The sequence below is a fragment of the Pholis gunnellus genome (genome assembly GCF_910591455.1).
Source record: "Pholis gunnellus genome assembly, chromosome: 15".
NCBI classification, from domain to species: Eukaryota; Metazoa; Chordata; class Actinopteri; order Perciformes; family Pholidae; genus Pholis; species Pholis gunnellus.
Window position 1 is genome coordinate 4,414,650 of NC_136542.1, and position 16,557 is coordinate 4,431,206.

Sequence of the window (16,557 nt, forward strand, 5' to 3'; positions counted from 1 at the left end):
TCATGGGCAGTAAAACGCCGGGACCTCGCTGGCTTTTCTTCCTTCTGAATGAGAGCTAAAACCGCTTCATTAACACTAATAAAAAATAAAAAAGACCAACACCTGGCATTCAGAGATGAGGTAATACGTTATTTTGTGCAGTACTTGCTGTAACTGACGACATCATCAATGTATTGCTTGTGTAATTAATTAGTAGTTGTTAATGTTATTGTTCAACCATGCTAAACATAACCCTCATACGTATGAGCTCATTAATGTCCCCAATCAGAGCATCATTTAGCACATATTTCACTGTCAGCACACTTTAAAAACATGTGGCTGACTGATGGAAATGTTTGTGCTTTGAGGATATTCAGTGGTTTTAGAGATTTAAGCAGAAAGATGCTCCTAAATCTAGTCGTACTAGATACTCTCCAAAAGAAGCGGTGGCATAAGAGGTATGAAAAGTTCTATCACGACATTTCATGAGCCGGTATTCATGTGTCTATACATACGACACATGAATACCACTCTAACAACGCATGAGCCATAGCATCGCAGCAGAGCATAAAAAAAGTGAGAACAAATGAAAAAGCCAGCTGCATCCTGGGTAAAAGAGCATGCTTACAACTGAAATGAACTTAAATGGAGGGATGCTCGGTGAGTGGGCCCAGATATAAATGTGGGTGACGTGATGCACGTTGCTGCCAACTGTTTCACACTACGGTATATCGCTGGTCTGCACGTGGCCATAACGCAGCAAGAGGCACGGCAGAAATGAGTAAACCTGAATGTTAAACATGCAGGTTTTAAACATTTTAAAAACAAAAAGTTGGCTTTGAAAGTGTTTTATCGAGGAGGAACTGCATTCTCGTCCCCGTGCTTGTTAGGCCTCAAAGACACAAACAATGGCTGCGTCTGGAATTCAACAATCCAACATGTTCTTCAGTTTTCAAGATGTTTTTTAGTATGTTCGAAACCTTAGTATGAAACCAACGGTACCTGAACTGCTCACTATTTCTAGTGAAATACTACATTTTGGGAACACAACGCTAACATAAACATCCCACAATGCAATGTGGTAATGATGTCAACGTTCATAACAGACCACGGTGGACAGCTCTGTAACAACAATCATATCGAGTATGTACTATGTAGTGAATATCTTATAATGTGGTTGGTGAGTAACACCGAATGTTAACAGAAATACTGTTTAGAAAACTCCACAGGGCACCTTTAATTAAGTATGCTTAATCAACAACACACTAAAAAGCACACATTTCTTTAAATCTAAGTAGGGAATAAGGAACAAGGGAATAACTGAATACTTTGGAAGTAAATTTCCCGCTGGATGCACTGGTGATTAAGCATGCACGGTGTGTCTCATCTAATAAATTGAGCTGTCTGTTGTCTTTAACACTTCTCCCTTTCTGCAGTTGACTCTACTAAATAACGGTGAAAAGTAGCAGCTGAGCTCGATTCGCTCTGTCTGGAAGCCTCTAAGGCGATTTATTTATCCTCCGTGTCGTAACCGGTGTCTTCTCACCGCTGGAGCACCGGACCTCTCAACCTCAGCTCCAGACGACATCGCCTTTAAATGACTCCATGTGACTCTTCGCCATCATTGGTCAGGAAGCATGACACCTTCCAGCTAAGTCACAAAACTCCTACACAGCCTTAATTGTTTCTGCCTCATCATCCGAGCAGCTTAGTCACACTCCTGGAGCGCCCCCCCCCATTGGGCCGAGTGAGACGTGAACTTACCCCGGGCCATTGCTGTCCTGCCGACGGGTGACGCCGACATCGTTCGCCCCCTCGGTGCCACCTCTGCTGCCCTGGCTCTCCTTGGCCTGGTGCTCCACCACCTCCCCCTCATCCAGGGCATGGTGGAGGCGGAAGTTCACCGTCTTCAGCAGCAGGAACATGGCAGCAATAACACCACAGTAGATCCCCACGATCACCATGCTTGGCTGCAGTGCCTGGCATTAGAAAAAGAAGTAAGAAGTTAATGTAAGGTATGTGATAATGTAGAAAGGATAGGATGACACTGACTGTATATTACTTTTAAATCATTCCTCTCAGCAGACAGATCAAGTAGCGCCGACAGGATTCATAACCTTGGAACTGTAACCAACTACTGCATCCAAGTTAGCTCCTTTAAAAACACAGCTGAGAGAATGATCGAATGCATTATCGCGACCCCCTGTGCCAATTATTTATGACGCCAGCGTGTTAAGCAAAAACTACTGCATTCAATCATTGTTTAAATGTCTCTTTCGAGTTGTGAAGCTGCTCCAGGAAGGAGACACCTGTGCGTTCACCACAAGGAGCCTGAGCTGCATCTCTGCTGTCCCTGAGACATCCCCACCGCTTGCATCTGTGAAGCACCACTCGGATCTGTGGCTCGACATAAACCACAGAGCTGACCGGCAGCATTTCCACTCCAGGAATAGAACGGAAACCACAAACCTTTTTTTGAAACACCAGCTTCTCAATATAGAAGTTAGCATGCGTAGCACACAACCACTTCCTTAAAAACATAATGTTTGCACTGCCATTACAACTTGTTCTGGAGTCTGAACTATTTGGACAAACAGCCCATAAATAGCAGACACAAGTGGAGTGTAACTTAGGTGGAGGTGTCAGGTCCTTAAACAGTTTAGAGGGCGAGCTACTGCTGTGCAGAGGTAAACACAAAGCAGTGCCTTTAAAACAAAAACAAAGACACCTTGTGACAAATGAAGTGAGCAAACAGCAGCCAGTCAATAGAGTCCGCTTCTCGGACATTAAAGTTGTCAGATTACTGTTACATCCTGGTCAGCTGCTGCTCTTTGCAGTTCACAGCTGGGAGCTTCTGAAAAAGTGGTGATACCGCAAATCACCACCGACAGGAGGAAAACAACGAGGTACAAGAGAGGAAGGGGGGGGGGAATTAAATTCCCTGATTACAGCCTGACACAGTGGAATCCACTGATCATATCCTCACGGTTCTGAACTGCACCACAGAAATTAACACAAAAAGCGCAGTCTGGTCCTATCTATGTGGTGGACGGTTCACTTCAGGGGGGTGGGGGGAGCAGCCATTTACAGATTTTTTTTTTTGCCATTTGTGTCATGCAAAATAAGGTTGTATCTGCGTGTAATTACGTCAACCTTTTTGTTTTTTTACGAAACGTTTTTGAGTGTCGTGGAAAATATTCCGTGACGTTTCGTTAAGTTCGGTGAGACGCTACATTGTCTCCGCTCCAGATAATAGACAGAGACCGACCGTTAGTATCCCCCGTGGCAGCTAACCTCAACGGACACCTTCGCTTCGGCAACTTAACGGTGTCAACAGTCAAGACAAAAAAAAAAACGTAAACAAAGGGATTATAAAGGGGTTAAAACAAACAAACGCAGCACGGCTCACCATGTAAAGTGTGAAGGGGAAACATAGCAGAAACAGCCAGATGTAGAGATGCAAAGCGTTGACGAATGTGTTTTGATCGGGGTCGTAGTACCATCCGCCTGTGACTGAAGCCCAGACCCCCTGCCTCAGGATCTGTAGAGTCTGCGACCCCATGTTGTCTTGTCCCCTCCGACGAATATGCGGGCGGAACCGGGGTGACACGCTGGCTAGTCGTCGCTGAACATGACAAACGGTGCTCTGTTGTTTTCAGACACTGGCCTGAGAATCCCCTCTGCAGCCATCTTCTTCTTCTGCTGCTAGCCAGCCAGCTGGGGCACTGTTCTCAGTCCTCCACTGTGAGGAGACTGCTATCCCACCACGCCCTGCGAGAAACTTCTTCTTCGTGGCCTCCGTAATACGTAGTAGCGGTAGTCGCAACAGCCTACGGGTAGTGCGCATGGCAGCTATTTAACAGCCAAAAGAAAATATGCACCTTGCTTTGTGCTTTTAAATCTTTTTGTTGCCCTCTTTTTTTCCCATTGGTTCAATATTATTATATTCTGAGTGACTAAAAAGACAAATGCATGAAATCAAATGCATCATCGGGCAATTAGGAGCTCGGACTAAATATGACCAAATGGCGACACCTGCTGGACACATTCTCCCATTTTTTTGTTATTTTAGAGAATAAACCAAAACCATCCGAAATGGAAGCACTCAGGAATTACAAATACAGCTAAATAAACATAACACGGGTTGGTAGTTTGATACTGAAAGGTCCTAAAAGTCACACGTTTGTTTCTATTTGTTCCCTAATCTTTACCTTTTTGTGACATACTGATAATTGTATACGTCTTTGGACCTTGAAAGAAACCATCTGAGCATAATTTGTGGAACTGCTAACAACTCATAGACATCTAAAAAAAAGTGGCACGGGTCTCAACAAGACACTGATCTTCTCTTTAAGGGGTCACCAGTTTAACAGGTTGGTAATCACTGCATTCATTATTTACAATGCATTGCGTTTTATACGCTTTTAATGTGAAATCTTTATCTGTAAATTAACCAATAACTCCAGCTATCAGACACATGTAGTGATGTAAAAAGTACAATATTTGCCTCTGAAATGTATATAGGGTATATATATATATATAGATATATATAGATAGATAAAGACAGAGAGAGAAATAGATCTTCTGTTCAGAACACTGACCAAGCGAGACCCAAGTTTATTACTCGACAACAATCAAAAACCAAACAGGATACAGTAGCTGATATATTTTAATATAAAAATACACAAAACAATAGTCCTTACAAAACAGATGAAAGTATTTGTAACTAAAGAGGCGCTGAAGTCAAGAAGCGTTTTGCTTTACAGATGAGATGATGCATTCTGACACATCACCCTGTAAAGCACACTGGGAACTAAACTGTCCTCTGAAATGATTACAACACAAATATTACGCTGATGTCGACAGTAAACCGACACCGACGCTGATGTCAGCTCATCATCAAAAAAACCTCATCCTCGGTGAAAACTGCTAAACGTCTGCTGACATCATGCAGTTAATCAGTTTGTAGCACAGCTGCCTGAAATGTCCACGATGCCAAACGTATCACGTGCACGAGACTTAGGTTACGATGTAAAAGTAGTACTGGCACGGAGACAAGCAACTGGCATTTTTTTGTGCCAGTTCATTCTTAGCCTCCTGTAAACGGATCGAATGAGCAGAGGGGCAGACGATCTTCAAATTTGACAAGCGAACAGAAATACTCCCACGCTGGGTTTTTTTCCGGTTAGTGCTGTAGGACTCTACGTTTCCTTGCTCCATCTTCCAAGAGTGTGAGAAGCATAAGTGTTCTTCTCACTGCAGCCTTGCTCTCTTCTCAGGAGGCGGTTTGCTTGGTGGAGCTGGGGCAGAGGACTTTGTGGCTGGTTCCCTTTCCTCTTGTTTAACAGCTTCTGCGGGGGGTTCGGGCTCTTTCTTCACCTCAACTGTGATACAAGAGCATGCGATCAGAGGAACTGTCGTGGAGTTTGTGGATATATCTTCACACCATCATCAAAATCTGAATATACTTTGAAATTTAGATGTCACGTGTGAAATTTCTGAATGTTGAGACATTGTTAAACTGACAGTTACACATTGACTTAAGGTTAATAATAATAATAATAATAAGTGCCACACAAAATAAAAATGCAAAACCATAGGCAGAATTTGAAAGAAAGAATATAACCTCATTTACAGCTCTTCCAACGTTAAGCACTGATATTATTTTTTAAGTAGCTTCAGGATCTGAATATAATAAACTATTTTAGGGTCTTACCTGGAATTGGCTTCTCACCAGGCTTGGGCTGAAATCGCAGAAAGAAAAACAGTATTAGAAGCAATCACAATAATGAAGAAAAAGAATTGTATGACCGGATGTTAGTAAAGAAAAGATGGAGAACGTTTGACATAAATAAGTGTTGTGAGTCAGTGTAACATGTACCTGGTAGAATGTTGGTGGAAACTTTGACCTGAGGTCTAAAAGGAGCGTGTCAACACGGTGCCTCTGAAACAGGGAACTCGGCTCCTCTTTCTTCTTCGACTTGGGTTTGTTTTTTTCTAAAAAAAAAGAAGAAATTTAAAAAAAAGACGTTAATCAGCTTCTGCTCATATTAAACTTGAACTCACTACTGCTCTGGTAGTCTTCACTACCTGTTTTTAATATCTGTGATCTTGTTACAGGACCTCTCCCACTTTGAATAACACTACCACGACAATGTGTCAAATGTACATTTAAATGAACTGCAAAAAAACGAACCTCTCTCCTCCTGGTCCTTGAAGTGCCACCAGTATCCTTTGGATGGGTGATAGCGACAATATGACATGGCCTCATCAAATGCAGCCTGGATTCCATGGGAAGCAGACAGCTAAAACAGATTCATGCGACAGGATTTTAGTGTTATATAAATCTACCATAAACAACCTTCATAATACTCTGCTCCAAGTGTATATAAGAGGATCAAACTATAAAGTCTCACCGCTCTGGAGCTGATTACTGTTCCCAGATCTGGGGCCTGATACACCACTCCGGCTATGATGTAGTAGTCAGCCAAAGGAATCACTGGAGGATGAAAACATAAAGTGGAAGTGGCAATAATATCCTAAAAAAGAGCCTAAAATAAACAATTGTGTGTGTATTATTTGTGTGACAACCATGAGTATTAGCTCATATAATAGGGAGGACATGTGTGGTCAGCTGCATCCTCGATACTCCAATTCATCAGGCTGCTTATGAGTAAATGTATCATTATCAAACAGTGATATACATGCACTTTGTACAGCATCAGTAGCAATCAGACCCTAAACTGCTCACCTTGTGTTGCCGTCTGTCTCTGTTGTTTCCGGATTATGTAAAGAATTGGCTCCTGAGCGTGAAGAAGAATGTACTCCACTCCCACCATCTGACTGACAATAAGACAGAAACGATGTTTGCTTTTTTTATTGACACTCATCACTACAACTAGCAGCTCTGTCCTGAATATTTCGCTGACCGTTAAAACAGAAGTATTAATAACTGCAATATCTGTGTTGGTGTTGTTTATTTGCACGAATCTTACAATGCATTCAGTATCAACACTCTAGATCAATGTGACACTTCATTCCTTTAATTCATATGCATGTATAGCACCAAATTGCACTGTGTAATATAAACTTACTTCAGATGCTCCAGAGTAAGCCGCTGCATCTTCACGACCTCGTTATTACAGGTTCGGTCATAGAAGGGGTTACTTCTCTCAGAGAAGTAGTCCAGTACATTTCCAGGGTTCAGAATCGGGACCCAGCCGCTGTCCACCCAGGAAATCCCAAGAAGGTTGTCTTCAAATTGAGCAAAAAAAAAAAAAGTCAATCTTTTTACATTGGTTATATGTGCGGTTCAACATGATATTAGGATTTTGCTGAGCACTTTTAAGGCATGGACGGAGCAGGCACTAATGTTATACACATCATCAGATTATAATGTCCGGCTCTGTTTTAAAGAGGATAGTGAATTACAGCTTTGATCAGGAATTTGCCATCAGGACTGTAAGACCTGAGTAAGCATCTCAGAAGAGCGTAATCACCAAAACGTTTCTTTAGGTCTTCAGGATATAAAAGCTTTAGTTTTATTTTGTGAATATTTTGTGTTATCTTTATGTTGCTTATGTGAAAATCAAGTCAAACCTTGCTTTGCATTTATATGTTTCCCAATGTCCCCATTGCCTTTGCTGTTGTTTGGAAGTATTTCAGTTGTATACCAGTATTACATTCAAATGAATAGAATGCCATGTAGTATTATATTGTATAACATACAGTTGATTTATGTCCCCTGTTATCTAATAACGGCTGAACCCACAAGCTGCAGTGACAGTTATTGTTGACAGTCAACATTAGCTAAGTTAGCCGACATGCTAATAAAAGCGGAGGAGATGCTAATCGTTGCTAAAGTTAGCTTCTAGCACTAACACGTATAGTTGGAACCTGCCATCGGCAGATCTACGCAGCAGCATATCTCAGGAGAATATTGCTGCTATATTAAATATCACCACAGCAAAGATAACTGACAAATGATAAACCGCCGATTTAGCTACCTCTGAAATCCACCGCCGCCATGATGTAAACAAACTGTCTCACAAAAAGGACGTCTTCTGTTATGCTTCCGGTCGTAGTTTGATGACGTCATCTAAACGTTTTAATTAGTTAAATTGGAATAAAAGGGCACCAATAAAGCGTCTCTAGTTAATTTTAATAAACAAGAACATGTTTTAGAAAGAGACACTACTGTTGTTATTTTTACCTTAATATATATTTTTTATTATATTATCATTTTATACCCTCATGGGCTACACACAAACACAACATATCATCATTATTCTAAATGATTTGTAGTTGTGTTGCCTAATTTAACTATATTGTATCTGCACGTTCATAAAAACAAAACACATCCTTAAATTCAATTGTATTAGAGACGAAATGGTTTGTGCATGAGTGCATCCTACACGACAACAACTGCATGGCTACAGATCCCAATTAAAGGCGCATGATATTGCAACAACAAGCATCAGTTTGAGCATTATGCAATCAGTGAATTGTAACAGCTTTCATGGTTCGTGGTCTTTATTTCTGATCAGCAGCATTTGCTCCAGAGAGCTGAAATTCCAGAGACACACCCAGACAGCTGAGTTTACTGCCCTGTGACTGTGACAGGACAGATGGATTTAAGCATGGTGAATACACGAACTACACACACACACACACACACACACACACACACACACACACACACACACACAGACAGTGTTGTTGATAAAATGGCAGTCGACATGAAAAGCTCTTTTGTCAGGGCAAAAGGGACGGCCGTACTCATCACCTTGCTGCCCTCTTCATAATAGAGGCCCATAACGACATTACCCCGAATAAACCCCGGTTTGAATGACATCATAGCCTGTTATTGGGGACTGGAGTCTGTCATGAGTGTGTCCAAAGCGGCTGCGCAGAATGCGAGCAGTCTGGGTGAGGCGGGCTGCGGGCTACGGGCTGCTCGAGCGAGAGACGACAGGCTGGATGATCTTTAACTGATTCATCTGAGTGGAGATGACTGCATTCCTCCGATTTGAGATAAGGGCGAGAGACTGAAAGGGATACTTAAGTGTAAGGAGGGAGGGGGTTGTTATTCACGGTCCTCTAATGCTCCTCTTACTGTAGAACGTATTTAGTTTGAGGGGCAACTCCATAGATGGCACAGAGAAATCTGATAAAATAAGCCATTATTCATAATTACATTCTCCGATAACAAAGGGATTTATTTGGCTTTTGTTTAATGAATACAAAATGATGCAAGACATAAGATAAGGAACACAATTAAGTTATATTAAGGTAAACCATTTATACATTAAAAAATAATAACTAAACATGTGATTTTTGTAAATTCAGAACAAATAAGGCTGATTGGACTTTCCAATTATCTACAAAGAAAACAGTGTACGTCTGGTTTAGAATAACAATATATGGGGTCCAGTTGCAAACAAACTGATGATGGAATTATCTCCAAATAAACTGATAATGAAATCAATCCCTCTCCTCTTCCTGCTGGAGGACCCTCATAGGACCACTAGCTTTAGATGTATCGACCAATCGGCTCGTCGGAGGGGAGTAAAAAAATACGAGAACAGGCTGCAACGGAGGAGCGCGCATCGCTCAGGGGTTGCGCACAGAGAAGACGTAGCTGCGGCCGAGAGGATGCAGTGAAGAAGAGCCTCCAGATTTCTCAGCTAATTTAACGGCAGGACACCACGGCAGCTTAAACATAATAACGACGAAAATGAGCGTGATCCAGGCCGGGCACGACGGGAGAGGCGGCCGCACCGACAACGGCGGCGGCTCCCCGAGGCTGCAGCACTGCGCTCAGCCTCCCAACAGCAGCAGCAGCAGCAGCAGTAGTAGCCGGACCAAAGATGCCAGGTACCAGCAGCAGCTCCAGCAGCAGCGGCATCATGGTGGGTCCATGCTCAAACAACCGTCGCTCAACGAGCCAGCCGACGTCGTGAGACGGGCGCTGGACTTCAAGTGCCAAGGCACCCAGTGCTACAAGGATAAGAAGTACCGAGAGGCGATCGGCAAGTATCACCGCGCTCTGCTGGAGATCAAGGGGCTGTGCAGGGTGCTGGGGGATCCGGACACCGGCTCCAAGCCCCCGTCCCCCCTCCTGCCGACCATCAGGAAGTCCACCACGCTGACGGATGAGCAGAAGGGAGACATGGAGAACGCAGAGCTGGAGTGTTACAACAGCTTGGCCGGTAAGACGCACGCGCACACGCACGCAGACACGCACACAGACACACACACACTACACGTATCTGCTGTATTTTCAACAGAGAAAGATTCTGGGAATAGTCCTGAGCTCATGAATAATTCATGATGAGTATGAGTCATTCTCAGGCTTACCCCACTATCCGCCTCACTTTCCTTGGATATCCACTTCATATTGATGGTATATTTATTCACCCCTCAGCAAATTCAGTATATTTGTTATAAATTCAAGAATTAACCAAAGAACCCATCCTTGCTTGCTGCCTGATAGAACACACAGCAGCACGTCCGTTGTATAATGAAATTCAAACGTTGGCTCGTGCATTATTATCAGTAACTTTTCCACTCCTCCTGTCTTTTCTTCTTTCCCCACACCAGCCTGCCTGCTGCAAATGGAGCTGGTGAACTACGAGCGAGTGAAGGAATACTGTCTGAAGGTGCTTTACAAGGAAGGGAAGAACTTCAAGGCTCTGTACCGATCCGGTGTGGCCTACTACCACCTAGGGGACTTCCAGAAGGCCCTGCACTACCTGAAGGAGTCACACAAACAGGAACCATCAGGTCAGGACTGAGTGCCGTTTCAATGGTGGTGTTCTTAATAACAAACGTGCACACCTGGGGATTTGATTTGGCTTGCGGTCATCTTCTCCTTCATTACATTTCAGAGTGGAATACTGTACCTCTTACTCCACTGAATTTACCAGAACCCTGAAAACTTTAGCAGTTAAATGGAATTCAGCCATTATTTATGAACACTTCATGTAAGTCTGCACTTTGCCTAAGGGAATTACCCACAATTCATAGCAATACGACCTTAAATACGGGGTTACCAGTGGAAGCCGGAAATGTAAAATAAAAAGATAAACAAAGAGGACGGCACATGGGTGGTCAGCCTGACATATTACATTTACTTAGAAACATCAAGAGTTAATTTTGTCATTGAAGCTGTTTTGACAAAAACAAGTAAATAGATTATTGAACAGTTACCGCTCATCTCATAGAGCAGAAGCCTGGAAGACGTTCAAATAAGGTAGTAAAAAATACGAAATAAATACCCATAATTATACATGACATTTTATGATGGCGGTGTGGTAACAGGATTTGTCGCAGCAAAGTGCAGACTCATTCGTATTTATACCATTTCAAGCCTCACACTCAAACACGTAACAGGTCCCCGAGGGTTCAGGGTTTAAGGCCAAAAGGGGGGACGTTGGTTTTGTGCCCAAATATGCTGGAGCGCTAATTACGGGATTGGAAACAGGTGTGCAGGTGGGTGTGGAAGTCAGGTGACGACTGACGGTGGGAAACACTTGGCACCACTGCAGGACAGGAGAGGAATAGCAAGCTGGCGACTGGCAGGAAAGATGATGTTCAGGGAATATTAAGAGCTGTTTGCAGCCGTGACAGTGGAACCTCATATTAAAGGTGCCCTGCGGAGTTTTGCTGTCAACAAACAAAATGCATGTTTGCATTCAGTCTTACTCACCGAAACACATCGTGTGAATCTTTATGAGGTCTAAAAAACGGTGTTGAATGCATTTCTCTCTTCAAAGATCATTTACAGAGCTGATTCATCTGCACTGTTTACGTTCATGTCTACTAGCTGGCAGTCTGCGTCTTCCCTGCCTTTGTTTGTGCATTGCGACGTTTCTTTGCGCGTTACTGCCACCTGAACAATAGTGGAATGAAGTGAGACCATTAGCAGGTATGCACATTGCGTCATCTGCGTGCTTGTAACCATATATCACTACAAGCGGCCAAAAACTCCTCAGGGTTACCTTTTATGTTCTTCTTCTACTGTGACATTGAGGGAGAGGAATTAAAGAAGTTATAATATTCTGGGGACCTCCTAGAAACCTGTCGGGGACCTGCAGCGGTCCCAAGGCCTCATTTCAGGAACCATAGCTATGAGAAACACATCAAAGCAAACGTAGCTTCTTGCTGGTCTCCCTCACAGTGATTATTATAAAAGAAATACCGTTGTGATGTGGTCTCTTTAGTAGTTCTCTAGTGCATGTATGTGTTTTTTAAATGATCAAAGAAACCCTGATTAAGTCCCATGAGGGTCGCTGCATGTTGGTTATTTTAAATACATATTGCCATGTAAAATATGTTTTGAGACCATGTTCTACCCATTCAATGAGCCATTCACAAGATTGAATAAGATCAACAAAAGACTAATCAGTTTGTTTAGAGAATTAGAGTAGGACTAATTAACATCATGATAAATTATAAATTATTCTTCAAATGGTTCATCTCTTTGCATTGAGTGCTTTACTGTTGATAACATAATTGTTTGCCAGCGTTGGTTCTGTGAGACCCTTTTAAAAACATGCAGGATAAATTAGAAGAAAAAGCATGGCGTTGTATCTGGAAACAAAAACATGTTTATTCATAGTTCCTGAAAAAACCTTTCCAAAAGTTATTTCCTGCATCCACTCTACTGTGTCACAGTGAGTTCACTCTATGGAGGATTTATGTGCATATTGATGCCCCATTTCCTGTCGGAGCGGGAAATAAATCAGCCTTTTCCCGTCTTTGTTTTTCCAGACACCAACGCCATCCGCTACATCCAGTTGACAGAGATGAAGATTCGCCGGAATGCCCAAAGGGAAAAGAAAGAGGCGACATAAGCACTGGCTGTCTGATGACTTCTCATTCGGCACTAATTTCAGCCCAATTCTGTGCCACCCAGACCTTACACACCATGAGTCAGAGGTCTTGGTGTGAAAAGATATTTGTTTGCTTTCGCCTTGCACAACATCCGGTTTGCCAGTTATGTGATTGAACTTCATTGTGTGCTTGAAGCATTTTTTTTATTTATTTTTTTTAAATCGCATCTGATGCCGAGTGTCTGTCTCCAAACCGTCGAATTGATCAAGTATGAATCCATCCCAAGCATTTTTTTTTCACCATCACAAACTGATGCACTGCCAGTCCAAACATTGCACATACAGGCCAACACTTGTGATAGAGACAGGAGCAACAAGTTCCACAGAGTGAGTCCAGCACGTCTGCAGGCGAGTGGAACTGCAAAATTAGCGCGTGCCCTCGCACAAGAGGTCTCTTGAATGGCACAGAGTAAATGAGTAACAACCACCTACACACTTTGATTTTGAAAGTACAACAAAAGACACTTTGTTTTTAATACTCTCGATTATATCTGAAGTAAAGGTGCTTTCATTAAGTAGGTTTCTAGCTGTGGGCAAGAACATCAAGAGCACATGGGTGCTAATTGCAGTATGAACTTAAGAGACATATCACAACATGTAAATAGGCTACTTTCTATAAATCATGAAAAATATAGTGGAGAGACAAGCAATTTGTGTTTATTGATGCCAAAACAAAGCACTTCATTCACAGCATTACTGTATCCACAAATACTGTATGTTTATTGTAAAGGTATGTGTGTAATAAATGTGTTTATTGGTTGAAGTACTTTTTGTTGTTGTGATGAAGCAGTGGATTTCCTATGTTCCCGAAAGGCGACATGTGTAAATAAATAAGTGAACCAAAAGTGACTGAAATGATTTTGTACCCGTTCACCTTAGGTAGCTGCCATGGTGAGGCTCCAGTTATAAGTCGAGTCGTGGAGTTGATTTTCCAAGATAATTACACAATGAAGCGTGGTGTCACAATGCAGAAGTAACCGTGTTTCCTGATCCAAACAAAGATGGCAGCTAGTCAATTATGCACATGGGAGAAGTTTGCCTTTTGGGATTTTTTGCCAGAAATCTCCTTCATTTTAGCCATCAAGCCTCCTTGGTTAGGTTTTGGAAAAGATTGTGGTTTGGGTTCAAATAAACCCTTTCTGTCAGAAAGCCCATAAAGGAAACTTCTCCAATGTGCGTTAGTTACCTGGATAGGAAACTGAACAGATTGAAAAATTCATCCAGATGGTTAGAAGCGTCTTTGGGGATTCTGGAAGTACCACCAGGACAGCAGTAAGTCTTGTTAAACAACCTACACGGTTCTTCAAAACACCGGGTAACTATCTTTCCGCTTGGCTCCGTGACTGAAATCTCACGCTAATGCTAACACATAATAAGAACAAACTGTTGCTCGTCTCCACTAACGCCTGAGGTTAATATGCGGCTCCTTAGCTGATAAATGCTAAACTGTGCTGGGAAAGTAGTGAACAGAGACAGTTGCTGCCTGTGACAAACGACTCAATGAGAGCGGTGAGAGTGAACCAAAACAGTCAAGTTTCGACCCGGTAAATCAAACCAATGAGCTGAAAGATGCTTGAACGACCTCTGTCATAGGAGACATAGCTCTCTCTTCTGATTCATAAATATTATCAAAATATAGATTCCATACACATTAATTCAACGAGGAAACACAGAGCTTTATAAAAGTAAAAGGTGACCCAGTTGGATTGTTTACTATGATTTTACTCAAATCAGTGTGTTCCAGTGCAAATACAAGTCAGTCACTAACAGTATTATTCCCACCTTGAACAATGTCCATCAGCAACAGTAAGATCAGCTTATTCGTGGTAACATTTCAGACAGATAACGACACCTTGGCTACGCCTCGGACAAGAAAGCTTTGTTTCAACTAGCACTCTTAGTTGAAATACTGTGTTTGTACATCGAGCATGTTCACATTCTGCACAGTCCTCAGAGAAAAAACAAAAAAACAAAAAAGCATTCGCGTTTACACGTACATCGGGTCACTCTCGGGAATAAGGACGGATCAAATCTCAGAGGACGCCGTCCGCCAGGCTGAGAGGCCACTTAACATTTGAAAATGAAAAGAGAGAAACAGGCGTGAAGACCAGAGTCGTGTTTGAATTTTCGAATAATTGATTATTAATTAGCTCATTTTAGCTCCCGACACATTTGAAAGTCACAGTTCCCGCCGGTGACTGCATCAGTAACTTGGCACTTCTGGAAATTCCTCCAGTATTGTGAATTCCCTTCAAACAGTCCCAGTCTAGTCCAGACAAACAATTCAAATGCAGAAACCAGCTTTCATGCATTAAGCTCAGTTAACTTTTTTGATTTGATTGATGTTTTTTTGTATTTGGAGGGACAACTAATGATTATTTTAGTTATTGACTAATCTGTTGATTATTTTCTTAATTAAAAAATGCCCGTCACAATTCACGTAAGCTCGTGTAGTCATCAAATTGCTTGTTTTCTCAAGATAACAGTCTGAAAAATAGAGAAAACGTGAACAAAAACATCAAATTCTCACATTTGAGACGCTGGAAATCGGGAATGTTTGATATTTTCACTTCATAATACTGATTCAGCAACTCATCGTGTCAGCTTTAGTTCTAAAGTAGGATTGAAACTAGTCGCAGCCTTGTTAAAGATGTCGAAAACAACAACCTGATTATTTTAAATGCGTGAAACTGACAAATCAATATGAAGCAAGTCAAATGTGGCTCCATCTCGTTTGAAGCCACATTTAACGCCAAGAACATTCATAGACATTAACAAGTGTCAAAAATCAAGGCAAATGCAATGAATTATAAAAATAAATAAGATAAATTAAATAATAAATACAAAATAATTAATCAATAAATACAATTAAATGAATATAAATAAATCAGGAATGAACTTCCACACGCCACCAGGGCCTGCTTCACCTGTGTGCCATTCAACAGTTTGTTGCGTTCATACGTTACATCCCTCATTCCATCTTCATCAACAACTTATGAGGCAGACAACTTACAGAGTTACAAACACAACGTTCCCTTTTTAGTTTGGGAGAAATGTTTCTCAACTGGTGGCTCGGTGATCCAAACAAGCTGCTCCGACAGGGTCACAAACGAAGAACGGACTCAACGGGGAATTTAATTCTCTCATGTATTTGGTTGTGACTTCCTGACAGCATTTCGGTCCCAGTTCAATCCCGATGCAGCGGTGACATTCTTCTTTATAGTAAAGTTCACCGTACAGGGCTCGAGACGGTGTCAGACATTATTGTACTGACACGGCGGGTTAAAAGGAGGTGCTCATATTATACAACAACATCCCCCGTCTCCATCTCCTGGGATATTGCTGTGTACAAGTGATTGGTGATGACAAGTACTCGAAATCCATCAAACCACCGGCACAGGAGAGTGAACTATACACAGGAGTTCAAATAACAAGATGCGTTTACCGACAAGTTACGGATAATCAGAGACAGATGTTTTTTTGACGATGGAAGAAACCTGAAGCTTTACATTCATGACGCTTTCCAAAAGTGCACTTCATTAAATGCACAATCTGGAGCTCAAGCTTGAAATAAAAAAAAAATAAAAAGTACGCAAAGCTTTGTGAAACTGTCGATGCCGTTCTGCCATAAAGCCAGTAGTTAGCTTATTCCTAAATAAATCATTTTTAATGGTTTCTGTGT

The 16,557-nt window shown here is 41.9% G+C and overlaps 3 protein-coding genes across 3 annotated transcripts in view; 1 reads left to right on the forward strand and 2 right to left on the reverse strand.

The window, feature by feature from the left end:
* The window catches only part of pcnx1 (pecanex 1), a gene marked incomplete at its 5' end in the record, with an annotated part of 31,120 nt that extends 27,579 nt beyond the window's left edge, over nucleotides 1-3,541 (reverse strand). Inside the window, 2 exons of the mRNA XM_079175041.1 lie at nucleotides 1,744-1,958; nucleotides 3,389-3,541. Coding sequence (XP_079031167.1) covers nucleotides 1,744-1,958; nucleotides 3,389-3,541 — 368 coding nt within the window. The remainder of the gene's footprint in view (nucleotides 1-1,743; nucleotides 1,959-3,388) is intronic.
* A 1,089-nt stretch (nucleotides 3,542-4,630) lies between these two features.
* Nucleotides 4,631-8,015, reverse strand: med6 (mediator complex subunit 6). The gene is made up of 8 exons (XM_079174122.1): nucleotides 7,986-8,015; nucleotides 7,074-7,233; nucleotides 6,731-6,822; nucleotides 6,396-6,478; nucleotides 6,176-6,284; nucleotides 5,861-5,976; nucleotides 5,696-5,723; nucleotides 4,631-5,363 (listed from the first exon to the last, which is right to left on the reverse strand). Exons 1-8 carry the CDS (start codon nucleotides 8,005-8,007, stop codon nucleotides 5,233-5,235), a joined length of 741 nt encoding a protein of 246 aa, XP_079030248.1. The 5' UTR covers nucleotides 8,008-8,015; the 3' UTR covers nucleotides 4,631-5,232.
* Nucleotides 8,016-9,715: 1,700 nt separating this feature from the next.
* On the forward strand, nucleotides 9,716-12,836 carry ttc9 (tetratricopeptide repeat domain 9; the record flags this gene model as incomplete). The annotated part of the gene is made up of 3 exons (XM_079175006.1): nucleotides 9,716-10,190; nucleotides 10,582-10,764; nucleotides 12,754-12,836. The coding sequence occupies 3 exons, from the start codon at nucleotides 9,716-9,718 to the stop codon at nucleotides 12,834-12,836; spliced, it is 741 nt and encodes a 246-aa protein (XP_079031132.1).
* Between the last annotated feature and the right edge of the window lie 3,721 nt (nucleotides 12,837-16,557).

Excerpts from the sequence above, each read along its gene's own strand:
- med6 (XM_079174122.1), bottom strand. The coding sequence starts at position 8,007 with ATGGCGGCGGTGGATTTCAGAG. Across the intron at positions 6,823-7,073 it reads CTTACTCTGGAGCATCTGAA|TCAGATGGTGGGAGTGGAGT; the intron begins GTAAGTTTATAT and ends TCTTATTGTCAG. Across the intron at positions 5,977-6,175 it reads CAAGGACCAGGAGGAGAGAG|AAAAAAACAAACCCAAGTCG; the intron begins GTTCGTTTTTTT and ends CTTTTTTTTTAG.